The sequence below is a fragment of the Sceloporus undulatus genome, chromosome 1, assembly GCF_019175285.1.
Source record: "Sceloporus undulatus isolate JIND9_A2432 ecotype Alabama chromosome 1, SceUnd_v1.1, whole genome shotgun sequence".
Classification (NCBI taxonomy): domain Eukaryota; kingdom Metazoa; phylum Chordata; class Lepidosauria; order Squamata; family Phrynosomatidae; genus Sceloporus; species Sceloporus undulatus.
This window is the reverse complement of record NC_056522.1, coordinates 44,820,405-44,831,935: the sequence shown is the minus strand read 5'-3', so window position 1 is coordinate 44,831,935 and position 11,531 is coordinate 44,820,405. Positions and strand designations below refer to the sequence as shown.

Here is an 11,531-nt window from a genome sequence, read left to right as displayed (position 1 = left end):
CCAGAGTCTCTACCCACTTAAACCCACTGCCTTCTCCTCCTTGATCCGATTTTCCAACCCTGGGCTTTGGATGCAGAAGAGTCTCTACCCACTTAAACCCACTGCCTTCTCCTCCTTGATCCCATTTTCCAATCCTGGGCTTTGGATGCAGAAGAGTCTCTACCCACTTAAACCCACTGCCTTCTCCTCCTTGATCCGATTTGGCAAACACACACACACACACACACACACACACTAGATAGACAGACAGACAGACAGACACACATGATTATATATGAATACTCACACGCACACATGCATATATATATAAATGCACACACACACAAACATATAGGTATATATACACATACATATTTGTGTGTGTGTGTTTGCACACGTATATATATGCATATGAATGTATATTTGTGTGTGTGTGTGTGTGTGTGTGTGTATATATATATGGTAATTATAAAGTAACAACTTTTTTAATTTATGAAAAAAAACCTCATCTGTAGTTCAAAACTCACTGTAGAAATAATACCGTTTGAGACCCCTTAACCTTCCCTGGCTCAGTACTAAGGAATTATGGGAACTGTTGTGTTTGAGAGACATTTATCCTCCTCTGCCAGAGAGTGCTGGTGCCGGGTTTTCGGTGAAGGACCAGCCCAGGTTAGGTGGGCGGGGGTGTGTGGCCGTGGTCCATAAGAACACCTTGTCTCTCACCAGGAACCACCTCCGTCAAACTTCCTTTATCGAGTGTATTTACCTGACCCTGAAGGCTAGGGACAGTCTAGGGATTCTGTTGGTGTATCGGCCACCCCGTGCGCCAACGGACTCCCTTAACGAGCTGACACAGCTGGTTGCAGAGCTGATGTTGGAAATACCCAGGCTGCTAGTCCTGGGTGACTTCAACATCCCCTTCGCGGCCAACTATGTTCCATCCGGTGCGGCTCGGGAATTCATGGATACCATGGCGGCCATGGGCCTGTCCCAGTTGATTTCGGGTCCAACGCATTTTGCGGGTAATACACTGGATTTGTTTTTTTGTACGGAAGCGGAAAATCCGTGGGCGGAAATAACTAATATTTCCCCCCTGTCATGGACGGATCATTTCCTCGTGGAGGCAAAAATCAAGGCTTCTACCCAGATCCCCTCTGGGGGTGGTGGACCTATTAGGATGGTCCACCCTCGAAGGCTGATGGAACCTGAGAGGTTCCAGGAAGCCTTAGAGGGGCACATGGTTGGAAAGGACGGCGACTCTGTTGATGCCCTGACTGGTATTTGGAATAGCGGTCTCTCTAGGGCTATACACAGCATCGCTCCCAAGCGCCCTCTCAGGCCTGCTTCCAAACGTAAGCCCTGGTACACGGAAGATCTCCGGGCGAGGAAGCGGGTTCTGCGATGGCTAGAGTACCGTTGGCGGAAACACCTACGCTTAGCCGACAAGGCTCTCCTAGACCGCCTTTTGGAGGACTATGGAGAGGCGATACGGGCAGCTAAGAATTCGTTCTATGGTGCTCGTGTCGCGTCCGCGGAGTCGCGTCCAGCAGAGTTGTTCAGGGTAGTCAGGGAGCTAACTCAGCTCCCTCCTGCCCTGAACCAGATCCTTGAACCTTCTAAGGCCTGCTGCGACCAAGTTAACAACTTCTTCGCGGATAAAACCTCTCGGATAAGCGAAGGTCTTAACGCCGGCATTAGGGCAGAACCTAGGGTAGAGGTGTCCATAGTCTCCGTGGACTCCATTAAACTGGATCAGTTTGAGTCGGTTAGTACCGATGATGTGGACAAGGTCCTTGGAAGCGTTCGGAAGACAACCTGCTCCCTCGATCCCTGTCCCTCATGGCTAGCGGCTCAGGGGGGACCGATGGTAACTTCAATGTTACACCGGATCATAAATACATCTCTGAGGGATGGGCAATTTCCATCCAGCTTGAAATTGGCCACTGTAAAACCGCTGTTAAAAAAGCCCTCCCTCAACCCCCTGATGCATAATAATTATCGGCCAGTCTCGCTATTGCCATTTTTAGGGAAGGTGATCGAGAGGGCGGTTGCAATCCAGCTTCAATCGATCTTGGATGAAACGGATTATCTGGACCCATTTCAAACTGGCTTTCGGGCGGGCTATGGGGTTGAGACGGCCATGGTCGCCTTAGTTGATGATCTCCGTCTGGGCATCGACAGGGGAAGCGTGTCCCTGTTGGTGCTCTTGGACATCTCAGCGGCTTTCAATACCATAGACCATGGTATCCTTCTGGAGTGCCTGGCTGAGGTGGGAATCAGGGGCACTGCGCTCCAGTGGTTCCGATCCTACCTCTCTGGGAGGTTCCAGATGGTGCAGCTGGGAGACGTGTGCTCCGATAAGAGGGCCCTTACATCTGGGGTCCCTCAAGGAGCCATTCTGTCTCCCATGCTTTTCAATATTTACATGAAACCGCTGGGAGAGATCATCCGGAGACATGGGGCGCGGGGTTATCAGTACGCTGATGACACCCAAATAGTCTTCTCTATGTCTCCGACTGATGCAGTGACTGGGGTTGGCATCTCTCCTCTCGTGGCGTGCCTGGAGTCAGTAATGGGCTGGATGAGGGAAAACCGACTCAGTCTGAATCCAGAGAAAATGGAGGTACTCGTGATAAGTTCTCCTGGCCCAGGGATGGCGGTGGTTCCGCCTGTCCTGAACGGGATCACGCTTCCCGTAAAGGACTCGGTATGCAGTCTGGGGGTGCTCCTTGACTCGTCGCTCCACCTTACATCTCAGGTGGATGCGACGGTCAGGAGCACCTGCTATCAGCTTCGGCTGATCCGCCAGCTGCGTCCCTACCTGGGCCAGAGGGACCTTGAAATGGTGGTACATGCTCTGGTAACCTCTCGATTGGATTTCTGCATCACGCTCTACATGGGGCAACCCTTGTACCAAACCCGGAAGCTACAATTGGTACAGAACATGGCAGCCAGACTGGTCACTGGCATACCCAGGGCCAATCATATAACACCTGTACTTAAAGATCTGCATTGGCTGCCCATTCGCTTCCGGGCGCAATACAAGGTGTTGGTTATAACCTATAAAGCACTACATGGCTTGGGCCCAGGATACCTTGAGGACCGCCTCTCCCCATACAATCCGCCCCGCACACTCAGAACATCTGGGCAGCAACTACTGAGGGTCCCTGGGGCAAGATTAGCCTCCACAGCGAGGAGGACATTTACCATCTCAGCCCTGACCCTCTGGAATACGCTGCCCATAGAGCTCCGCTCAGCCACCTCCCTGGCACAGTTCAGGAAGGAACTAAAAACCTTCCTGTTCAAGCAAGCATTCCCCGATATAAGTCCTAGTTAGTCCCCCCCACCTCTGACGGCAATGGTGAGCTGGCCAGAAATGTATTTTTAGAATGTATTTTAATGTAATTTTAATGTATCTTTTTATTATTATACTGTATCTTGTGTTTGTTGATTATGCTGTACACCGCCCTGATTGCTAGAAGGGCGGTATAAAAATAAAGCATTTTTTATATTTATAATAAACTACCATTCCCAGGATTCCCTAGCACTGAGTTATGGCAGTTAATATGGGGAGACGCAGAAGAGGACGAATAAGGCTCCTTCTTGTCTGGGGAGATGCAACAGAAGAGCCTAGGATGCAGACGATTTTCATTGGCTGCCGCCCCTCCAAAAAAAATCACTCCCCAAATCTCCAAACCAGAAGGATGACTGCTTGCTGGAGAAACTTCCCCCAGCCTCTCTGGGGTCTTTCTTCCAAGGCAGCCAAGCAGAAGTGCTTTGGGGAGGCAGTTTTCTCTCTCCCTCAACCATCCTTCCCCATGAATAACAAAAGTAAGACCTAAGAGAGAGGAGTGAAAGCCGAATAAAGCAAGAGCGAGACGTCCAGCATAGAAAGGAGGACACAATACAGAAGAGGAGAGGGCAGAAGTCTCCAGGGATAGAGATAAAGTGGAATACACACACACAAACAAAGCAAAGTCATCCTTATATATATCAGCAAAGCAGTCATCCTTCTGGCTTGGAGATTTGAGGAGTGATTTTTTTGGAGGGGCGGCAGCCAAGAGACAGGAAATTACAGGACTCAGAGCTTAGGCTCATAGGCTCATAGGTACTTTAAGCGCCTCCTCATTGGCTCTTTAAAAAAAAACGCGAAATTTAAAACAAATTAAAAACGGTCAGGTAGTGGGAACGCAGGTACAGGATACATCGGTGCATGTTACTGCGAATTATTGTGAAGTCATGATGATGTCACTTTGATTGACAGCCAAAACAAGGGAATGTGAACGAAAAAGTAACAGAACTGGTTTAAATATACACCGATTCATTCATGAATAGGAACGAAAGCAGATCATTTACAGCGAATCAATTGGTAAATGAGAACGGAAAAAAAAGCGATTTGGAACGCGGGATAACACCCGTTGTATTTTGAATCGGTTTAACCAATACCGGTGTATTTTAAACCGTTGTAAATCGCAAGTGAGAACAACCCCTGAGTCAGCCTTTCATCCTTTCATAGGTCAGTAAAATGAGTACCCAGCTTGTTGGGGACAGTTGGCTTGCAGACTGTAAACGGCTCAGAGAGTGCTGAGTTCAGTGATAAGCAGAATAGAAATGTAAATGTTATTGCTATTGCTATTATTTGGCCCAAGCTCAGATTTTTTGAATGAGTGATTAGATTCTTACTCATTACTTGTGTTTTAAAATTTTAATACTCTTAAACAGTCTAGCCAGTCTATGGACATTTTTTTTACTAACAAAAATGATCTATTTGATTAGATGTTAGCATTGGCTCATTATATAAAATTCCCTGTAAAGTCTTTGTTTTAAATAGGAACTGAAAGGTATTTTCAAAAATGCATAGTAGGGATTTGCTAAGTGATTCTGCTTTTCCTGCATTAAAGCCAAAGCTGTGCTTCTACATCTTTCTTTTCTTGCCAAGATTGCTGCCACCAAAAAGCAGCTATTTTACAAGATGTGACAAAGGGAGAGGTACCCACCCTAACTCATTCTATGATCTAATTCACTAAAATATATTTTAGTTTCAGAATTAATTGAAGAATCTAGGAAGTTAGGTGAAACCACTAGAAAAATGTAATATATCAATATCTTAATGAGTTAATCAACAAATTTATTCCAAGCTTTATGCAAAAGCATCATCATGATATACCACATGTAAAAAAAGTCAGAAAAATATCTTTAGTGACCGTGAAAAACAGATGACATTTAGGAACTGCATTTCACACTGCAAACCATTTTTAGTCTGGGTACACCGATTAAGAAGACCTTCTCTATTGTCCTGTTCCCACATGGGATAGGACACAGAGAGGCCTCTCCTTAGAGCAAGGGTTAGGAATCATGTGGCATTCCAGTTGTTGGGCTGCAACTCCCAGCATTCTTCAACACTGGCTATGCTAGCCAGGTGTGCTAGGACATGCAGTCCCAGAACAATTGGAGGGCTATATGATTCTGACTCCTACCTTAGGAAAAAGACAAAGTGAAATGCAAGATGATGATATCTAAATGGTATCTCAGGATGACTCCTGAGACATTTAGAGCTTTAATAGGAACGTACAACCCTTTGAAACAAATTGGTAACCAGTGCATTTGTTGCAGGATTGATCATTATGCTATGACCGTGAAACCTTTTATAATGCCACCATACTGAAAAAAGTAGTAATCTCAATCTGCCAATATATAACAAATTCTCTAGAATTTGCAACTCTTAAATGCTGTTTGGTGGATCTTTGGTGACTGATCTGTTTGTTTATTTGTGATGCAGTGAAGAAGAAATTCAACAAAAATGTGGGAATGATGCCATTACCTATCTCGCCTTTCAGCGCCATCTCATCTGCCTGTTGATTGTTGTCAGCATGTTATCTTTGTGCGTCATACTGCCTGTAAATTTATCAGGCGACTTACTTGGTAAGAAACCTTTGTGGGAGAAGATGTTCTGTGTTGTCCTCAAGTAAAATCAAGGCTTTCTGCCTCATTTAGTACATAGAAGAGATTATCTAATGATAACTACAATTGTAGCTCAACTGTATGAAATTGAAAAAGGTTGTTTTAAACAAAATTTTAATACTTCCGTATTGGAATGGCATTTTTAAAAAATATATTTTTATTGATTAAAAAACCACATACAGATCATCTACAATGTACAAACACTTATACATACATATATACAAAAAAACAAAACAAATAACATTTTTGGCTTATTCCACTTTGCATGGGGCATGGCAGCACACATGTATGTGAACTGGTATTCAGTCACTAATTCTTTATGTACAGTGTTACAATACATCTTAATTAGCATGCTCTGAAGTATTTAATTTATGGTAACTATTCTTGGTTAAGAGATTCCTTGATTTTAAATTCAGTTGTCTGTATGTATGCAAGATAATGATTGTGAACTAAGGCCTCTGTTTAAAGACCTCTAAGGAGAGAGACTCCAGTAGACGCCGAGGGAGTTTATTCCACTGTCGAACAGCCTTTACTGTCAGGGAGTTCCTCCTAATGTTGAGGTGGAATCTCTTTTCTTGTAGCTTGCATCCATTGCTCCAGGTCCTAGTCTCTGGAGCAGCAGAAAACAAGCTTGCTCCTTTCTCAGTATGACATCCCTTCAAATATTTAAACAGTGCTATCATGTTACCTCTTAATCTTCTCTTCTCCAGGCTAAACATCCCCAGCTCCCTAAGTCGTTCCTCATAGGACATAGTTTCCAGATTTTTCACCATTTTAGTCGCCTTCCTTTGGACACGCTCCAGTTTCTCAACGTCCTTTTTTAATTGTGGTGCCCCGAAATTGACACAATATTCCAGGTGGGGCCTGACCAGAGCAGAATAGAGTGGCACTATTACTTCCCTTGATCTAGACACTATACTTCTATTGATGTAGCCTAAAATCGCACTGGCCATGTTAGCTCCCGCATCACACTGTTGACTCATGTTCAACTTGTAGTCTACTTGGACTCCCAGAACCCTTTCACACATAGTCTCGTTCAGCCAGGTGTCCCCTGTCCTATATCTGTGCATTTCATTTTTCCACCCCAAGTGTAGTACCTTCGTGTTGAAATTCATTTTGTTAGCTTTGGCCCAGCTTTCTAATCTATTAAGGTCCTTTTGATCCTGTCCTCTGGATTATTAGCTACTCCTCCTAGTTTGGTGTCATCTGCAAATTTGATAAGTATGCCCCCAATTCTGTCATCCAAGTCATTGTTAAAGATGTTGAATAGCACTGGGCCCAGGACAGAGGCCTGTGGGACTCCACTGGTCACTTCTCTCCAGGATGAAAAAGAACCATTGTTGAGCACCCTTTGGGTTCTGCCAGTCAACCAATTACAAATCCATGTAACAGTTTAGCCCACTTTTCACTAGTTTGTTTGCAAGAATGTCATGGGGAACCCTGTCAAAGGCTTTACTGAAATCAAGATATACTATATCCACAGCATTCCCTTCATCTACCAAGCTGGTAATTTTATAAAAGAAAAAGATCAGATACGTCTGGCATGATTTGTTTCTCTGAAACCCATGTTGACTTTTTGTGATTATGGAATTGCTTTCTAGATGTTCACAGACTCTGTTTAATGTTCTGATCTGGAATCTTTCCTGGTATAGATGTCAGACTAACTGGACGATAATTGTTGGGATCCTATTTTTTCCCCTTTTGGAAGATGGGGACACCATTTGCCCTCCTCCAGTCTGCTGGGACTTCTCCTATTCTCCAGGAGTTCTCAAATATTATTTCCAATGGCTTCGATGTTACATTTGCCAGTTCTTTTAATACCCTTGGATGTAGTTCATCTGGTCCTGGAGACTTATATTCGTTTAGATTAACCAGGTGTTCCTGTACAATCTCTTTACTTATTCTGTGCTGAAATTCCCCTATTATGTCCTCTGCTCCATTATCTGCCCTACTGTTTCCTTCTTCTTCCTTTTGCTGCGGACCTACCCAAAAAAGCCCTTTTTGTTGTTCTTAACCTCTCTAGCAGCCTGAGTTCAATCTGTGCTTTAGCTTTTCTGACTTTACCCCTACACATGCTAGCTATTTGTTTGAATTCCTCTTTGGTGATTTCCCCATTTTTCCATTTCTTATACATGCTCCATTTAAAACTTAGCTCAGTTGAAAGTTCCTTAGTCATCCATCCTGGTTTCTTGAGACATCTCCCATTTTTCTCCCTCATTGGAACTGTTTGAAATTGTGCCTTCAGTATCTCCCTTTTGAGAAGCTCCCATCTGTCTTGAACTCCCTTCTCTTTTAATAATAATAATAATAATAAATTTTATTTGTATACCGTTTTTCCCTAGATCAAAACGGTTTACAGACTATAAAACTATTACAAACATCTGATAAAAATAGATAAAAACAAGTAATACAATTATAAAAACACAATCATTCATAGGGTAAGGCAGAAAATCGATGGCATCAAGGGGGCTCAACTTCATTCCTGGGGGGGAAGGCTTGGCAAAAAAGAAAGGTTTTAAGCCTCTTTTTAAATGTTTCTAGGGGGGTCATGAGACGGAGCTCCTCAAGGAGACTGTTCCAAATCCACGGGGCCGCCACTGAAAAGGCTGTCTGGGATGTGGAGACATATTTGGAAGATGGAATCTCCAACAGATTCTTCCCGGTTGTTCTGAGTGTGCGGGGCGGATTGTGTGGGGAGATGCGGTCCCTCAAGTAACTCAGGCCCAAGCCATGTAGGGCTTTATAGGTAATAACCAACACCTTGTATTGCGCTTGGAAGCGAATGGGCAGCCAGTGAAGATTTTTCAGAATAGGTGTTATGTGGTCAACCCTGGATGAGCCGGTGACCAGTCTGGCTGCCATGTTTTGTATTAACTGAAGCTTCCGGGCTTGGTACAAGGGTAGCCCCATGTAGAGCGCATTACAAAAATCTAAGCGAAAGGTTACCAGAGCATGTACCACAGTTTCAAGGTCCCTTTGGCCCAGGTATTAATTCATGACCATGGGATCACTTCCAGTATTTCTCTAAGTTTACTAAAATCAGCTTTCCTAAAGTCTAGAATGCGTGTCTAATTCTTTGAACAGATTAGCAGATCTGAAATTAAAGTGTTTAATTGGCAATGTGATTATGCATATTATCTGTACTTTAATATACAGTACCATTTTCAGTTCCAGTGAATATATTCTCAAAACATATGTCTCTCTTTTCATGCAATGCTTGAGCTGATGGAGGTTATAGGTAAGACAGTAAAATTAAAAGGCAGTTTTGTTGTCAGTTGTTTTCTAAAGGAATCTCAAAGCTTTCTCTTTAGATTTTTGCTTTCAGTCACTGAGATGACAATGTTGTAAAAGTTGTGAAGTTTGTAGGTTATTATTGTAAATGTAATACTCATACCAGCCAGTGTGGTATAGTGATTTGAACACTAGTCTAAGATTCTGGGAGACCAGGGTTTGAATCAGCCATGAAAACCCACTGGTGACATTGAGGCTCCTTTGAATAACTCTTACAAAGAAAACTCTAGGATAGAGTAGCTATAAATCAGAGTCAACTTGAATGCACATAAATAAGAAAAAGGGAGGGGGGATAGGAGGAATGTAGCAGCATCTTTAAAACTGTTTTTTTTAAATTGTTGCATGGGATGTAATAGGATCCAGAAGAATGCAAATCATGACCCTTGTCCATATCACCTGTGAAAGATGATATGGATCTTTCAGATCTTTACTTTGTTACCAAAAGTCAGTTTTGCTGGTTTCAAAATCTTCTCTGAGAAGATTCCTTTTGTTATAGTAGACAGGATGCTTGTGTTAATTTATGTAGTGTATCATAAAGCAATTCCATCCCACTCCCACAACTGTATAAATATAATTTATACCTGATATTTATTATCACTCTGTACGCACTGTATTTGTACTGAAAGAACTGGACAAGATGATAAAGTGTCAAGACATAACTCCAAACACTAAAGAGAGGATAGTCCAAACCATTGTATTCCCCATCATCATGTATGAAGGTGAGAGCTGAACAGTAATAAAAAGAAAAAAATATTCATTTTGGATGTAGTGCTGGAGAAAAGTACTGGGAATACCATAGATGACCAAAAAGAAAAAGAAATGGGTTCTAAAATGGGTTAAACCTGAACACTCTGTGGAAGCCAAGATGACTAAATTGAGGCTGTCATACTTTGACTGTATCATGAGGAAAAACAAATAATTAGAAAAGACAATGCTGCTAGGAAAGATGGAAGGCAGTAGAAAGAGAGGAAGACCACTTGCTAGATGTTTAGACTTGATCCAGGAGGAGACGGGTCTGGGCCTGTAGGACCTGAGCAGAGAGGTTGAGACCAGGGGGTTTGGAGATGTCTCATCCATAGGGTCGCCATAGTTGAAGTTGACTTGAGGGCAGTTAACGACAAACTGCATCCAAATAAATGAGTTTATTTCCACAAAAGCTCATGCAAAATAACATAAATGAATATTAATTATTTATTTTTGTGGAAGTATATTGTTATTTGCAAATGAATGAATTAATAGTGCACATAATATGTGTTTTGTCTTCTCAGATAAAGACCCTTACAGTTTTGGAAGAACTACTATAGCAAACCTGGAAACCGGGTAAGTAATCATCAGGGTATTACACTGTTATTGGGTACATAGAATTTCTCATATGAGTTTCCCAGCAGAGAGGGTCCTGTCCTCCTGTAATCTGGGTTTAGCTCCTCCTATTTGCTCCTGTAGGCAGGGACAATAAACAAAAGACCGGCCCCTATATAGGGAGGAGCTAGCCCCCCTGAGCCTCAGTCTTGTTCCTGCCTATGCTCCTAGCAGGATGTTCTCTTCGAGCCAGCGAAGTTTTTCCTTTCTGCGAAAGCGGTTTGAGAGTTTTCTTGGCCTTCCCTTCTTCTCCTCTCTCCTGCCTTTCCCCCCTTCCTTGGTGGTGGCTATGGCAGAGGACCCTGAGAGCATGGGTGAAGGGCCATCCTTAACCCAGGATTCCCTAGCTCAGGGTCTGCCAGCTCAACAGAGGGAGCTGGCTTCAGAGGGAGACCCTTTGGGATGTGTTTGCTGTTGCTCTGCAGCTTCTTTACTACAGCCTTGGAAGCATGAAGAAGACTTAAAATGGCAAGGGCTCCCAGGATTGGAGAAAGGTCTTGGCTTTGCCAATGACTCTCCCTTTCCTCCAAAGCTGCCCCCTTTCATGGTGGGAGCACAGGAGATCTCTGCAAACAGCATTGCAGCACATGGGAGCCGTGGGAACAGATGGTGAGGGGTTTCCCCTCCATGTCTCTGTTTCTCCACATCACCTCTGCCCAGCCTGTTAAGGCCAGGGATCAGTGAGGAAACTGGCCAGAAGTCATGGAAACTTCCTTCCTCAGCATCTCTGCCCAGCCAGAGTTCAGAGGACAGGCCAGCCAAAAGCCATGGCAAAGGATTTCTCTGCATCACCTCTGCCCAGCCTGTTTAAGGCCAGGGATCTGTGAGGAAACTGGCCAGAAGTCATGGAAGCTTCCCTCCTCAGCATCTCTGCCCAGCCAGAGTTCAGAGGACAGGCCAGCCAAAAGCCATGGCAAAGGATTTCTCTGCATCACCTCTGC

At 43.8% G+C, this 11,531-nt stretch overlaps 1 protein-coding gene across 7 annotated transcripts in view; it reads left to right on the top strand.

Annotated features, from left to right (window-relative positions):
* The window catches only part of TMEM63A (transmembrane protein 63A), a 59,399-nt gene that overhangs the window by 14,971 nt on the left and 32,897 nt on the right, over positions 1-11,531 (top strand). For all 7 annotated transcript variants that reach the window (XM_042479978.1, XM_042479960.1, XM_042479969.1 and 4 more), the window contains 2 exons: positions 5,759-5,901; positions 10,500-10,551. In XM_042479978.1, the coding sequence (XP_042335912.1) occupies positions 5,759-5,901; positions 10,500-10,551 (195 nt within the window). The remainder of the gene's footprint in view (positions 1-5,758; positions 5,902-10,499; positions 10,552-11,531) is intronic.